Source organism: Prorops nasuta, unplaced genomic scaffold (genome assembly GCF_024137725.1).
Source record: "Prorops nasuta isolate Cenicafe-Biocafe unplaced genomic scaffold, Cenicafe_Pnas_1.2 PNAS00027, whole genome shotgun sequence".
In the NCBI taxonomy this organism is placed as follows: domain Eukaryota; kingdom Metazoa; phylum Arthropoda; class Insecta; order Hymenoptera; family Bethylidae; genus Prorops; species Prorops nasuta.
This window is the reverse complement of record NW_027116824.1, coordinates 1,159,493-1,173,211: the sequence shown is the minus strand read 5'-3', so window position 1 is coordinate 1,173,211 and position 13,719 is coordinate 1,159,493. Positions and strand designations below refer to the sequence as shown.

General features: G+C 32.3%; 2 protein-coding genes across 7 annotated transcripts; one reads left to right on the top strand and one right to left on the bottom strand.

The window, feature by feature from the left end:
- Positions 1 to 1,980: 1,980 nt before the first annotated feature.
- LOC136782532 (uncharacterized) lies at positions 1,981 to 3,390 on the bottom strand. Its single transcript, XM_066742019.1, has 5 exons — positions 3,089 to 3,390; positions 2,769 to 3,012; positions 2,581 to 2,707; positions 2,273 to 2,506; positions 1,981 to 2,192 (listed from the first exon to the last, which is right to left on the bottom strand). The coding sequence occupies exons 1-5, from the start codon at positions 3,226 to 3,228 to the stop codon at positions 2,044 to 2,046; spliced, it is 894 nt and encodes a 297-aa protein (XP_066598116.1). The 5' UTR covers positions 3,229 to 3,390; the 3' UTR covers positions 1,981 to 2,043.
- An 82-nt stretch (positions 3,391 to 3,472) lies between these two features.
- LOC136782539 (uncharacterized) lies at positions 3,473 to 12,245 on the top strand. 6 transcript variants are annotated; one of them, XM_066742033.1, is made up of 11 exons: positions 3,473 to 3,550; positions 3,616 to 3,798; positions 3,878 to 4,244; positions 4,310 to 4,452; positions 4,560 to 4,583; positions 5,185 to 8,300; positions 8,360 to 8,879; positions 8,942 to 9,187; positions 9,522 to 9,657; positions 9,882 to 9,953; positions 10,044 to 12,245. In XM_066742033.1, exons 3-11 carry the CDS (start codon positions 4,157 to 4,159, stop codon positions 10,550 to 10,552), a joined length of 4,854 nt encoding a protein of 1,617 aa, XP_066598130.1. In that variant the 5' UTR covers positions 3,473 to 3,550; positions 3,616 to 3,798; positions 3,878 to 4,156; the 3' UTR covers positions 10,553 to 12,245. The 6 variants fall into 6 exon arrangements, with proteins under 6 accessions (XP_066598130.1, XP_066598131.1, XP_066598129.1 ...); XM_066742034.1 differs by adding an exon at positions 9,312 to 9,320 and having other exon boundaries at positions 3,491 to 3,798; XM_066742032.1 differs by having other exon boundaries at positions 3,491 to 3,798.
- Positions 12,246 to 13,719: the final 1,474 nt, after the last annotated feature.

Sequence of the window (13,719 nt, the reverse complement as noted above, 5' to 3'; positions counted from 1 at the left end):
TTTTTCAACCGATTTCAATGTTTTTGGGCTTGTTGGAGTCGTTAGGACTCGCACCGTGTCATACATAAAGCCGTATTTTCCAAAAAACGTAAAAAAATAAAATTGTTTAAAAAATCGCATTAATAATATTTAAACGCAAAACAAATCGAAAAATCGGGCTTCTTTATGACGAGGTGCCAGACCAAACGATTCCAACAAGCCCAAAAACATTGAAATCGGTTGAGAAATAGAGCCGTACCATTGTCCCGCGTTTTTGAGGTGGACGAAAACCAAAAATTTTTAGAAAGAAAGCTAGGCTTCCTCCCCTCTCGCGGCTCACGCTAACGTGTTCCCCCACTCCAGCATCGAAACTTACTGCAAAGCTTTCCTCATATTTACGCTATTCCCCTATCTGTAGCTATACACATATAAATACCGCTAAAATAATGTTGAGAACATTTCATTTCGCCGATATAATGAAATTGCTAAAAATGCAATTATCATTTTGAAATAAAATTGTAGAAAAGGAGATTTCGTAATGCTTGAAATATAAGGCATACGGCGAAACGCGGGACAATGGTACATGCGTATTTCTCAATAGAATTTCATGAGACTAGTCATAACTAAAGCCATTCTTCATGTAGATTGTCCTAAAGAGCTCGCATTTTCGATAAAGCTTATAGTTTTCCAGTTATGAGCGATTGAGGATGGACGTGCGCAACAGCTGATCTAAGCGGGAGAGGAAATATGTATTTGTGCGCCGTGCAACTTCAATCGTTCATAGCTGAAAAACTATAAGCTTTACCGAAAATGCGAGCTCTTTAGGACAATCTACATGAAGAATGGCTTTAATTATTACTAGTTTCATCAAATTATGTTGAAAAATACGACTTTACCATTGTCCCGCGTTTCGCCGTATGCCCTATATTTCAAGCATTACGAAATCTCCTTTTCTACAATTTTATTTCAAAATGATAATTGCATTTTTAGCAATTTCATTATATCGGAAAGATGAAATGTTCTCAACATTATTTTAGCAGTATTTATATATGTATAGCTACAGATAGGAGAATAGCGTAAATATGAGGAAAGCTTTGCAGTAAGTTTCGATGCTGGAGTGGGGGAACACGTTAGCGTGAGCCGCGAGAGGGGAGGAAGCCTAGCTTTCTTTCTAAAAATTTTTGGTTTTCGTCCACCTCAAAAACGCGGGACAATGGTACGGCTCTATTTCTCAACCGATTTCAATGTTTTTGGGCTCGTTGGAATCGTTAGGTTTGGCACCTCGTCATAAAGAAGCTCGATTTTTCAATTTGTTTTGCGTTTAAATATTATTAATGCAAATTTTTAAACAATTTTATTTTTTTTACGTTTTTTGGAAAATACGGCTTTATTTATGACACGGTGCGAGTCCTAACAATTCCAACAAGCCAAAAAACATTGAAATCGGTCGAAAAATAGCGCTGGACAATTCTCTCTCGTTTTTCGTTCCGTAATGTTGGCTACAGAGGGCTTGAGGGATCCCGTTAAGGCCCGGTCTTAGGCCCGGTCTTACAGGTCTCAATTAAATTAATTATGCTATAATAAATGTCACGCGGAATATATGTAGAGTATTTCGTATGATATATTTTATGTTAAATATAATATAGCATAATTAATTTAATTGAGACCTGTAAGACCGGGCCTTACAGGTCTCAATTAAATTAATTATGCTATAATAAATGTCACGCGGAATATATGTAGAGTATTTCGTATGATATATTTTATGTTAAATATAATATAGCATAATTAATTTAATTGAGACCTGTAAGACCGGGCCTAAGGTTTGTGTCTACATATGTAGACTTGTGTACATAGACTCTAGCTAGAGTCCAGTACATACCAGTATCCACAGATAGTTGTAAATCGGTAAAGCCATTAGAAAATTATATATAAAATAAAGCTTAAGGCTTTATAAAATGAATAAATGTAGAACTTGTGATCTTTAGAAATTAAAAGAGAATGTAAATTTTTATATAAAACTTATTTATTTTAAAAATATATAAAAATGACTTATTTTAATAGGAATTATTTTTTTTCTTTTACAAAATTCTTTTCTTCATATTGATTCATGGAACTATACAAATTACTCCATAGACGTAACAATTCATTTCTTTTTAATACTTTACAGCAGATATTTTTCAATAATTCTTTATACTCTTCTACAAAACCTGCTCCTGAAATTACACAACATTTTTAAATAAATATACATTTATGTTATTCATTATTTTTAAAGAAATATGATATAATGAATAACCTTCTTTTGTAGATGTGATTGTAAAGAAATTTTCAATTTTCAACTTTTTCTCTACAAATTGCAATACCCAATTCAACTTTAAATATATTAATTTTGAATTATGAGACAGATGCATATTTATAGAAATCCCTCCACCTTTTTCACAAGTATTTAAAATGGTCACATAATTCTTTGTTTTTCCATCATTTAGGATTTTTGAACGTAACGCTGACCACTCATTATAATCAGAAACAGCTGAAAAAATATTATTCTTCGTTGAATACTAAACAAAACAATTACAGTTTTGTGACTTTTATATAGTCATTTACCTGACATAAACAAAGAAAAGTTCTTTTGTTTAGTTAAAAGTTCTGTCCAAGGAGTAACTTCCTGTATATATTTATTATCCAATTGAACAAAATGACATGTTATATCAAGAACTTGAAATGCACTTTCCTGGAAAGAAATCAATTTTAATACCCATAACAATTTTAAACAAGTCTCTCATGTACTTTACCTCTTTATCAATTAATAATTCTATGAAGAATTTTATATGAGTTAGTACAACAATAGCTTCATATTTGTAAATATTATCTTTAACCCATTGCTTATCAACATCATTAAATTCTATACCATTTACAATAGATGAAATCTCTACTAATTTTTTCTTATGCTTGTTACTTGAATATGGACATTCCAATAAGTTCTTTTGGTCCTCTATTAAAAGGTCACTAATGTAACTTTCGTCTATTGAATTAAGGCTATATGTAACAGTATATGATGAATAGTTTCAGAAATACATTTTGGTTTAATCAGTAACAAACAAAATATCTTTACCTCAGCTCTTCCTGTTCTTTCAATTCTATTTTAAGATCACATATTCTCTTTAGAAGCTTATTTTTTAAGCCACGAAGCTTAGTTATTTTATTATCATCATTTGGCAACTTACTTTTGTTTTCTGCTCTTAAACGCTTCATAATCAAAAAACTGTTTAATAGAATTTATAAGTTGTATAAAATGTCGAAAAAAAATCCGAATAAGACATTTGTTTCGATATAAGTTGTATTGTATGAAACAAGCTGCATTCAACAAAATTCAGGATTTAGGGATTCAGGGCAGCAACTTGCCAGCGAGATTGTGCTCCGCACCGTAGTCCGTAGCCACCTGGTGACATTAAGTAAAAGTAGGGAGTGAGGAAAGGAGACGGAGACAATGAAAACGATGAAAACCAACCAACCAACCATCAGCCATATCGGCCATATCTGTGCTGCTTCACAAGTTCACATACAATCTTGAAACGTTAGTTAGAGCCTTCAGTAGCCTCATAAACAATCACCAATTTTCATTCATATAGCTCTTTTCAGTCCATTTTCAGATCGGGATATAAAAATTACCGAAATATGTAGCTAATCTTATCTGGTACTGCATATGTTGTATCTTTTCCTCAACATCGATGGACAAAAGTTCATGTGCAGGAATTAGATATTGTGATTGTAGTCAAGTGTCTCTATCATATCTTAAGTGTCATCAGAGTTTAATAATATCTTGTAATTATTTGATAGCTAAAGGATTTAATGTTCTGCATATACATATCGAGTTGAAATTTATATGTAATGTATCTTTCAGGTGAAATCTGATTAAAGAGGAAAGTGGTTTTTTGCTCCGATAATCGATCATTGTAGGATTTGGCGATTTTGTTCAGAGAAAAATTTGTAAAGACATATGTAAGGATAACTTTCGTAACAAATCGGCATGTCATTGTGGTTAAACACAATATGCGTCATGTACGACTCGAATGCGAGCTACTTCGTAAAAGTCGGAACTCGTTAATATCGTAGAAAACTAAAAAAATATGAGACAGGTTTAAGAATGACATAAGTAGCCTAAAAGACAGTACTGTATGCAATGCAAAACTTTCACTGGATATGTTGGATTCTGTGGGAGGGTCTACCAACTCTCACAGCTTACCCTGTACTTTCAACAGATCATTTAGGTAAATTTATAACAGTTATTTACTGAGCAATAAGATATTAGCTATGCATTGAAATTTTCTTATAGATACTCATCAAGAGGAAAACTTATGGCTGTGGGAACAATATTGGATAAGATATACCATTGGTCTATTTAGCATTACTGCCACTGCATTTACACTAGCTGGTTGCCTCTGTTGCCAAAGATACAGAAAACCTAAAGGTTTTCAGGTAATTACCATTCTTCTTATTTAAAATATTTAGATGTATCACATGCTTTAGAACCTTCAAAATTATGGAACATGAAAGTGGTAAACTACAGATTTTTTCAATTGTAGGACAAAGCTGAAAGATCGCAGCAGGTAAATTAAATTGTTTGTGATGTGCATTTATACTTGTAATCTTGACACATTAATATTTTCTTGTTCTTATTCTTATATATCTTGGTTTGTCAGATGAATACAATTTTATATTTTAGTGACTTTTATCATTAAAATATTAGAATGCTCTTGTTTATGCTTAAAAGAGATTATATAAAAAAGATTCATTTGCAAAGAGCTGTCATTATTTAGATGACTTATTAGATAAAAATATATTAATTAGCCAAACTATACAATATTTTTATTTTCACGCTGATTACTTTAAAGTATACAGTAATCATTTATTTAATATTGAAGAATTATGTTTGCATGTAGATATACTTTACTCTTAGAATAGGAATTTTAAAGCAATGGCTTCAAAGTAGTTTAATATTTCTGAAAATAAAAAAGTAAGTTTTATATTACTTGTTTATGATTAGTTAATATTGTTCTAAAGTTTATATCATCAATATAGTTCTAAGTTGAAGATATTTTGTGATAGGAAGTATGCAATAAAAAAAAAATTAGTTTAGTGTTTATATGTTAAATTATAGTGTTGTTGAATATTGATGGTATTAATATAAAGTTCTATATTATTTGACAGGAATTCAAAGATGGTAGTAGTGCTGACCATGATGCAGGATTTGAGCAAAACCTTCAAGGACTAGAATTGGAAGTACCAAGATCAATTTCTTTTAACGATACCATACAGTTTGAACCAATACCCATTGATCATATTATACCACAAAACAAATTATACAGTAAACCAAAGCCACCACCATCCTCCACATCATTATTTTATGAAAATCATGATTATGATTGGTCTATTCTACAAAAGTCATGCCATGATTGGTTTAGTGCTGTAGAATATTATACACCCAGAGAAAGGCTAAAGTACTTGAGAGAGATTGGTCATGGATGGTTTGGGAAAGTTGTAGAAGGTAGAACAGAATTGGATGAATCTAAAAACGGTTCCAAAAATGGAGGCATCATTGTAAGAATTCTTACCGAAGAAGCTACTGCCAAAGAAAAAGCATTATTTTTGGGTGAAGCTACAGTGTATCTCAAATTAAAACATGAAAATATTTTAACGTTATTAGGAGTTTGTTTAGAAACAGATCCTTATCTTTTGCTATTTGAATCTTGTCCATCTGGTGATCTCAAAGGCTTTTTATTATCAAATAATGATAGGTTTTCGCGTGAAGCGCTTCTAAAAGAAACTGTGCCTATCAGAATGGCTATAGATATTGCAGAAGGTTTAAAGTATATGCACACTTATGGCTTTGCACATACGGATTTATCTGCAAGAAACTGTTTGGTTACTTCAGATATGTCAGCAAAAATAGGCGATTATGGCATTGGTGTAGAAAAATATCCAGAAGATTACTATATTGTTGGCGATCGCGCATTACCGATAAGGTGGTCGGCACCAGAAAGTTTAGAATGCACAGAAACTACGATAGAAACGCGTGAAATTACAATCCAGGCAAATCTCTGGAGCTATGGTATTTTGTTATGGGAAATATGGAAATGGGGAGAGAGGCCTTATAATGATAAAAGCAATGAACAGATTATTCAAATGCTTTTATCATTGAGCTCTGGAATGTTAAAGACTGATTTATTAGTATTACAAAATCAACTTGTAGATTGTCCTCGAAATGTATTACAAGTAATTCGTTTATGCCTAAATCTTAATATGAATAAAAGAATTTCTTTAAATGTGATTAAAATGATTCTTCTAAATGAAGACTCTGAGGAAGATTTCGAACACCGATGGGAAAATTCTCGACCAAATACATCTAAGTTGCAAGCGCGAAGTGCTAGTCTGCAAGATCTTCGCGGTAGCATTGATTCTGAATACTGGTCGAATATTGTAGAAGAGAAGCAACCGGTACAATTAAATACATCGTTTCGCTTGGGTCCGAATGATCCAGTAAAAAATGCTCCAGGTATTGATAATACCAAGATTCTTATAGAATCAGGGTCTGAGACTGAAGAAGAAAGCTGGAGGGGACGTGTCGAGCGAGGTGCCTATACGGAGAAAGTAAAGCAGAAATCAAAATCCGTAGCTGATCTAATGGTACTTGTACATATTGACTCAGACTCTGATACAGAAGCTTCCATGGGTCCGCAAGGATTAGATAAGCAGAGAAAAAAAAAGTTACCTTTAACTGGTAGCGATAGTGATCTTAGAAGTACCGTCCTCGCAGATGAATTTGATGAGGAATTGAAAAAATTAAGATATTCTGTCCAAGCTAATATTTTCGATAAAACAGATATTGTAGAAAATTCAGAGCAGCCGAAATTATTAACGTTAATGACAAGCCAAGGAGATACACCAATATTGAGATTATCTTTCAATTCTGGTGAGTCTGTACACAATTATATGCATAAATCAGTAGGATCGTCGACAGCAGCCCCAGAAGCCCTTCGCACGGAAGAGCATGTATTAAGACTTTTGTCAAAAGGCGATCCAGACCTACCGCTCTTCCGTTATGTACCTGAAAATAGCGATTTTTGCGATCAAAAAAGAAATAATTCATTAATTGATCAAAGTCCATTAGCTAAGGAAAATGAACATTCAGGGCTTCCCAGTGCTATTTCATCAAGCCAACAAGAAGTTGCTGAAAAATCTGCGATAGATGTGGATCTTTGGAACCATGCTCTAGATTCTGCTTTGGAACAAAAGATACCTGGGTTCTCCGACGGAAGTGAATTTAATGAATTTGAAGAATCTTATGCGCTGAAAAAATCTAATAAAACACCAGAAGTCTTTGTAAATTTCGCGTCTGCTCCGGATACTCCGCGATCTGGCGGAAATGATTCTATTGATAACGCTGATGACTCTAATCGTATAGAAGATCTAGATGTAGAAGAGAAGGAATCAAGAAATGACGATGAAGATGATCGAAAACATTTGTCGACTCCTGACGATGAAAGAAGCTCAGATTCCGGATTCAGAGATAAAGAGTCTTGTGAAGAGGAGGAGAGTCCATGTCCACCGTTGGTGGATCAATCTTTGAACAATCATTCAAAAACGTCGCAAATAATTGGAGAAGATGAGCAACTACAGATTTTATTTGAACTGGATACAATTCTCGATGCCGAATACTATGCCGCGCTTCCAGAATCTGAAAGATTGATAATAGAAGATACTTCTAGCGCAAATAATGATCTTGGTAAATCATTAAATTTGCTTAGTGCCAATCAGAATTATTTGGTCGAAAATACCAAAGAACTCAATGATAATTTTCAAGTCAATTTTGATCTTCAAAATAACAACGAATCGCAGAAAGAAACTTCGGATGAAAACAAGGGGAAAACTTTTCTTCATGAGAAGTCATCTGACAACGATGATGTTTCCGAAAGTATAGAGAATTCATTAGTAGATAGTAAAACTTCTTTCAATCAACAGGAACTAGAACATTTGCCACGAAAAGGCTGTGAAATTGATAACGATGATGAAGACAGTTCAACTATGAGTTTAAGAAGTGACAATTCTTACGTATCATTTGGTATAGAAGAGGAATATGTAACAGCTATAAGAAATGAACTGAAAGAAAAATTACCCCGCGCTCAAATGTCAGTCATTGAATCTTTAGAAATGCGCGATGAGGAAAAATCGGACATATTTAATAACGCCGATATTAAGAGCTGGGAAGAGAATGAAAAAGAAGACACGTCAAATTTAAATAGCGGAGGCATCGATATTGCTATTAGGTATGTTTGTGTTTCTTTAAGAATGAAATTAAGTCCTAATTTAATGTATTTTCTTGTAGGTACAATGTTTACGGTACGCCACTTAGCCCTATAATGGAAGAACGGGAAAGTACAGCGAATTCTGAGTCTTTCGTCTCGGGAGATGCATCTATTATTTCAAGAGAATCGACAGCTTCGGAAGATGTACTTGTTGTAGATACACAAACAAATAAAATGATTCTTCTTGAAGGATATCCACACCAGTTACCTAACGATGATACGACAAATGATGATATATCTGAAGATGAGAATGTAGATTACAATGTATCAATGATACAATCTTTAGATAACTCACGCATACCAGACTTGTGTGGAGGGGGCCCTCTTCCAAGTCCTGAAGAAGAAAGTAAATGGCAACAATTACAATCGTCTTTTCCATTATCACCTTTACCATTGAAAGATGGTATTATTTCGACAAGTTTTGGAGTTGAGAGAGATTGGGAAAGTCAAGATGAAAATGAAGCAGGTGATGAAGACGAAGAAGGAGAAGATGAGGATGAGGAGGAAAATAGTTCTAGTTCTGGTGAATTTGTTTGGAAGGTAATTGATTCATGTTATTAAGAACGATTACAATTTTTATATATTTTTAAAATATTCTATAGAGATATGATGACCAGCAAGTAAAAGCAATTCAGATCAACAGCAATTTAAACAGTGATGGTCCAACTGGAGATGAGGCAAGAGATCAAATGAATGGAGAAGATGAGGAAGACGAGGAAGATGATGAAGACGACGAAGACGATGAAGATGACGAAGAAGAAGAGGAATTTACACCATCAGCTTGGAATGCAACATTAGTACCACATCGCTCGGCACTGAGGTCACCAGATAAAACATTAAAGTCAGGGGTGAGTTCGTTAGAACGTCTAGCCTAAGCCTGATTGGTTGGTGTTTACTTCTTCCATTTTTTTTATCGTAAATGTTTAGTTCTAAAAGATAAAACTGATCCTTTTGTTATGCTTATGCTGCTAGGATGAATTGGTAGGTCTTTTGATCATTCGACTAAATAGTAAAGCATGTAACCTTAACTCCTTCCCTCGGTGAATTTCTCTTACAGATATAATTTGAGGTATTTAGAGCGCATACATACTTTTTAACTACACATACTAGGCATATGCTAAACATAGGTATAGCTTAACTATATTTTGCTGCATTTGGACCGACGATGTGCGATTTGTCCAGGATCAAAAGAAGAGCGTTTGGTTCAAGAAGCAGCGTTACCACTGCGTTTACGAATATCCTAAGGAAACACTGGCGTCTTATGACAATCAGGAAGAAGCATCAACGACTACTACGTGGACACCTACGTCTTATGCTGGTATAGTAATACCTTTATAGGTTTGTTCATATTAGACTGTACTTTCTTCAGTTTCTTCACTTCTCTGTTATTTTTACGATATCAACTTATACAAAGGAAATAGACGAACTCACCGACGGTGTAAAAGCACATTCTAAACGAATCAATCTGTGATTCTATTTGTATATACTATATGTTGTTTTAAGACCAGTGAGTCGGAATAAAAACATTTTTATTCTTTTTAGATTGGGAGGATATGATGGATGAACCTAAATTGGACGTATATCCTGTGGACTATGACGATATAAATAATACAAGTAAATAAACAATTTCTATTTCTAGTTAAAAGATTATATAATCAAATATTTTAACAATATTGAGTGATATGAAATTCTTCATTATTGTAGGAGACGATGAATTTTACGTAAGTAGTTCCAATCGTCCTTTTCAATTTCAATTGGGGGATAGCAAATATGTCAGTCAGTTTTTTCCTGGCGCAAGCTCTACATCTTTGTATCTAAAAGAGCAAGATCAAGTAGACAGTGGATATGAAGTTCAACAAAAAGAACAAATATCTTCAACAGAGCCGGATCACGTTCAACAGCAGTTAGGGGAATTAAGACACACTAGAGATCGTTTGAAATTAAATTTATCATCAAACGGGACGTCTGGAATAGGTTTAGTTACTGTTGTTCAAGCTAGCGATATCGACAATAGTCAATTAAATAAAATAGAACAAAATGAAATCAAAAATGGGGAAACTAAGGAGCAGCAGGAGGAGGATCGATCAATTCAGTCAGGTACGATAGATGCTATAACCTTGCCTAAGGTGCCTAAGGAAGATGCAGTAAAATCAATAAATATTTCAAAAGCTTCTATGGAAGGTCATCAGGGGGATGGTCAAAAAGTTAAATGAAATCTCCACTTATGATTGTGAAATTTTAGAATCTCTAATGACTTTTTTAAATGAAAAATTAGTCAAGTCCGTCCGAAAAAATCTCATTGCGGAGGTACAGTAATAAGTTCATTTTAATAGGACTATAACTGTGACATTAATTCCGCGCCATTGATATATAGATATATTAATAATGTACATACTACTTTAATAAATTTCTGCATAGGTTTTAACTGCTTTTTAGTTGTTATTTGATGTGATCAACATTTGCTTTAAAATATCAAAATTTTGGTAGGAACATTTTTAATGTCCGTATATCATATTTTTACTGTTTTATAATGGATTGTAACGAGGTAAACAACAATCTTTTCTTCAATGTTGAAATGATTGGACAAGAAGATTTATTCTGTTGATGATCAAACTGTGGCGTAAATACGCCTAATGCAGTGTAACGTAAAAGATATATAATCTGTGTCAACTTTATAAAATATCGGTATGCAGTCCTGGTGTAAATAAATAACAAAAAGAACTTGTTACGAGCGGAGTTTTGATTCTGTCTGTCAAAAGTGTAAAATAATTAATTTCTGCGAAGGCGAAATCTATTTAAAAGGAATTTTTTTGTTTTGTCTGTTTGATATACATTTATTTATTAGATGCGTTTTAAAAATGTTTAATTATATTTTTACAAGTATATATTATTCATGTTTTTATGCCAACAGCAGCGTTTCTGAATCTCGCTATAATCATCGACTTATATGTTATTTAATATTTAAAAAGAATACGAAATTTGATAGGTAAAATGTTACAAAAGTGATAAAAAATAATGTTTTAATATATTAATATGTGTTTTGAATTCTGTTATAAAACCTTAAAAACTTAAAAGTTTTTTGCATTGATTGCTAATAATAACATAAAGGTTAGCACTGTTGCTTAAATCTCTTGTCTTGAATTTTTACTGTTAGTACCATGTGGGTAAAAAAGACAGTTTGATACTCAATTCTAATAGAAAATGGTAAAAGTTGAGGATAGCAATCTACTGAAACAAACTTTATGAATCTTTAATATTATGTAAATTCTTAAAGAATTTTACTACTGTATATTAAATCCTTTTTTATTTAATAAAATATACAAATTATATTATTATATATAACAATATTAAGTTATAAATAATGTATCGAGCGAACGAGCAATATATTGTATTAAAACAAATTTTGTTTATTTATCTAACATGAAACAGCTTTAACTTGGCCTATGTACTTCATGAATATCAACATTCTCAAATTATAAGCAAATTATAAATCATAATATTAAGAACTGCTAAATTCACGAAAACCTTGCATGACAAACTTATTTCAAAATAAATTTAAACTATGAATATAAAATTTTTTTCATCTTAATCAAATAAAATTTTGATTTAAACTTGATAATAAAATAAAATCTGCAATTATATATTAAATGTTCCTCAAGTTAAAAATTGTATTCCTCTGGAACTAATGAACGAAGAAAAGACGTATAAAGTAATCTTCATTATAGGTGCTATAACAATAATTACTTTTATTGTTTATATAATAATATATTGCAATAAAGTTGCATTTAGCAATTTCGCTACTGAAACTATTCTCTTTTCCATGACAGGCTTAATTCTCATGGTACCGCTAATTGTAATTTTAAGAGGTGTAAAAAGAAATAAATTTTAATTAATATATGATTCTTATTTGTTTATCATTTTTCTGTACTATTATTTCTATAATAATTTAAAAAACATTTAAATTTAGCGGGGCTTTAAGATAATACCAATACCGTACACACAGAAGAAAGCTTGAGCCTTCATTGAATGAATTTAGGAGTCACGTGACGATAATAATAATATTACTATTGATTACTATAGGATTTCGATCTTAAATTTCTTAAATTATTTTATTAATAACAGATTGTCGAGTACATACATATATACTATCTTCTAATGATTTGATTCTCCGGCTTCAAATTGTCTAATTTATTTAAATTCGCTTGAAAGTGAAAAGACCGATCATTTGAACTATTATGATAGAGACGATATTATTAATAATAAATGTAATAATATTTCAAACATAAAGCGTAAACGTTGAAGGTAAGAAAACAGAACTTGTCACACCATTTGGTAACATTTTTTTAGGATCACATGTGGGTTTGTGGAGACCCCTTTTTTATCCTTTCACCCTTTCCAAAAGGGTTCCAGTCACCCCTTTCCTACAAAGAAGAGGCAGTATTCAAAAATCATTTGATGGTTGGAAAAGTATTGGCAATAACATGTCGCTTGCATATTTAGTTTGGTAAAAATATATGAGTTAATAATATTTTTTAATATTGTTTTCCCTTTTAGTGATATTTTACTTTTATAATATTTTTTTCTTACCTTTTTAAGTCAATGTAAAATATTTAAAAAAATTTTTAGACTTTTTCAGAAGTCAATACCTTTTAGATTTGAAATAGAAAGCACCCTTTTAGATTGAGGATTTGGTTGTAGGTACAGGGCATGCTCCGTCTCAAAGCCACACAACGAAAACCAATTCTAACACAGCCGTCCCTCTCCAGTATCCCTGATGGAGGCTCCGTTCTTTGGGATTGGTCGGAAACTCCCTCTCATTGGACAGGAGATGCAGAATCTACCCCGCATCTACAGTTTGACATAAAAAAAGGGTAGTTCAGTTCAGCACAGTCTTTCGCAGGTCTTGTGTCGCAGTGAATAGAAGGGTGGTTAAATTAAGTAGTTGGATCAAGTATTTCTCTGATTTGGAAACTTTAGCATCTTTTATAAGTCTTAACATTGACATGTTTCAAAAAAAGATCAATAGATTTATATTAACACATTACTTAAGCTTTATTATTATAAAAAAAAAATTAAATTACAGTAATGCCTATACCATTTCTTAAAAATTTGAAAAGAAATAACTTTTAACATAAGCAGAACATATCATTTCTCATAAATTTAGTGCTGTATTCTTATTTATTATTATATGTGGCTTAAAATCACCCTTTTTAGCAGTTCTACCCCTTTACTTGTGCCTGTCAGCTCCCCCTTTTAAATAGGAGGGATCTATCATAGGTAAAAAAAAAGGCTCCCTTGAGTACAAAGCCTATTTTGTAGAAATTTTCTCATACACTATTTATTAAGTAATTTTAGAAAGTTTTGTCTGCTTATTTAATGG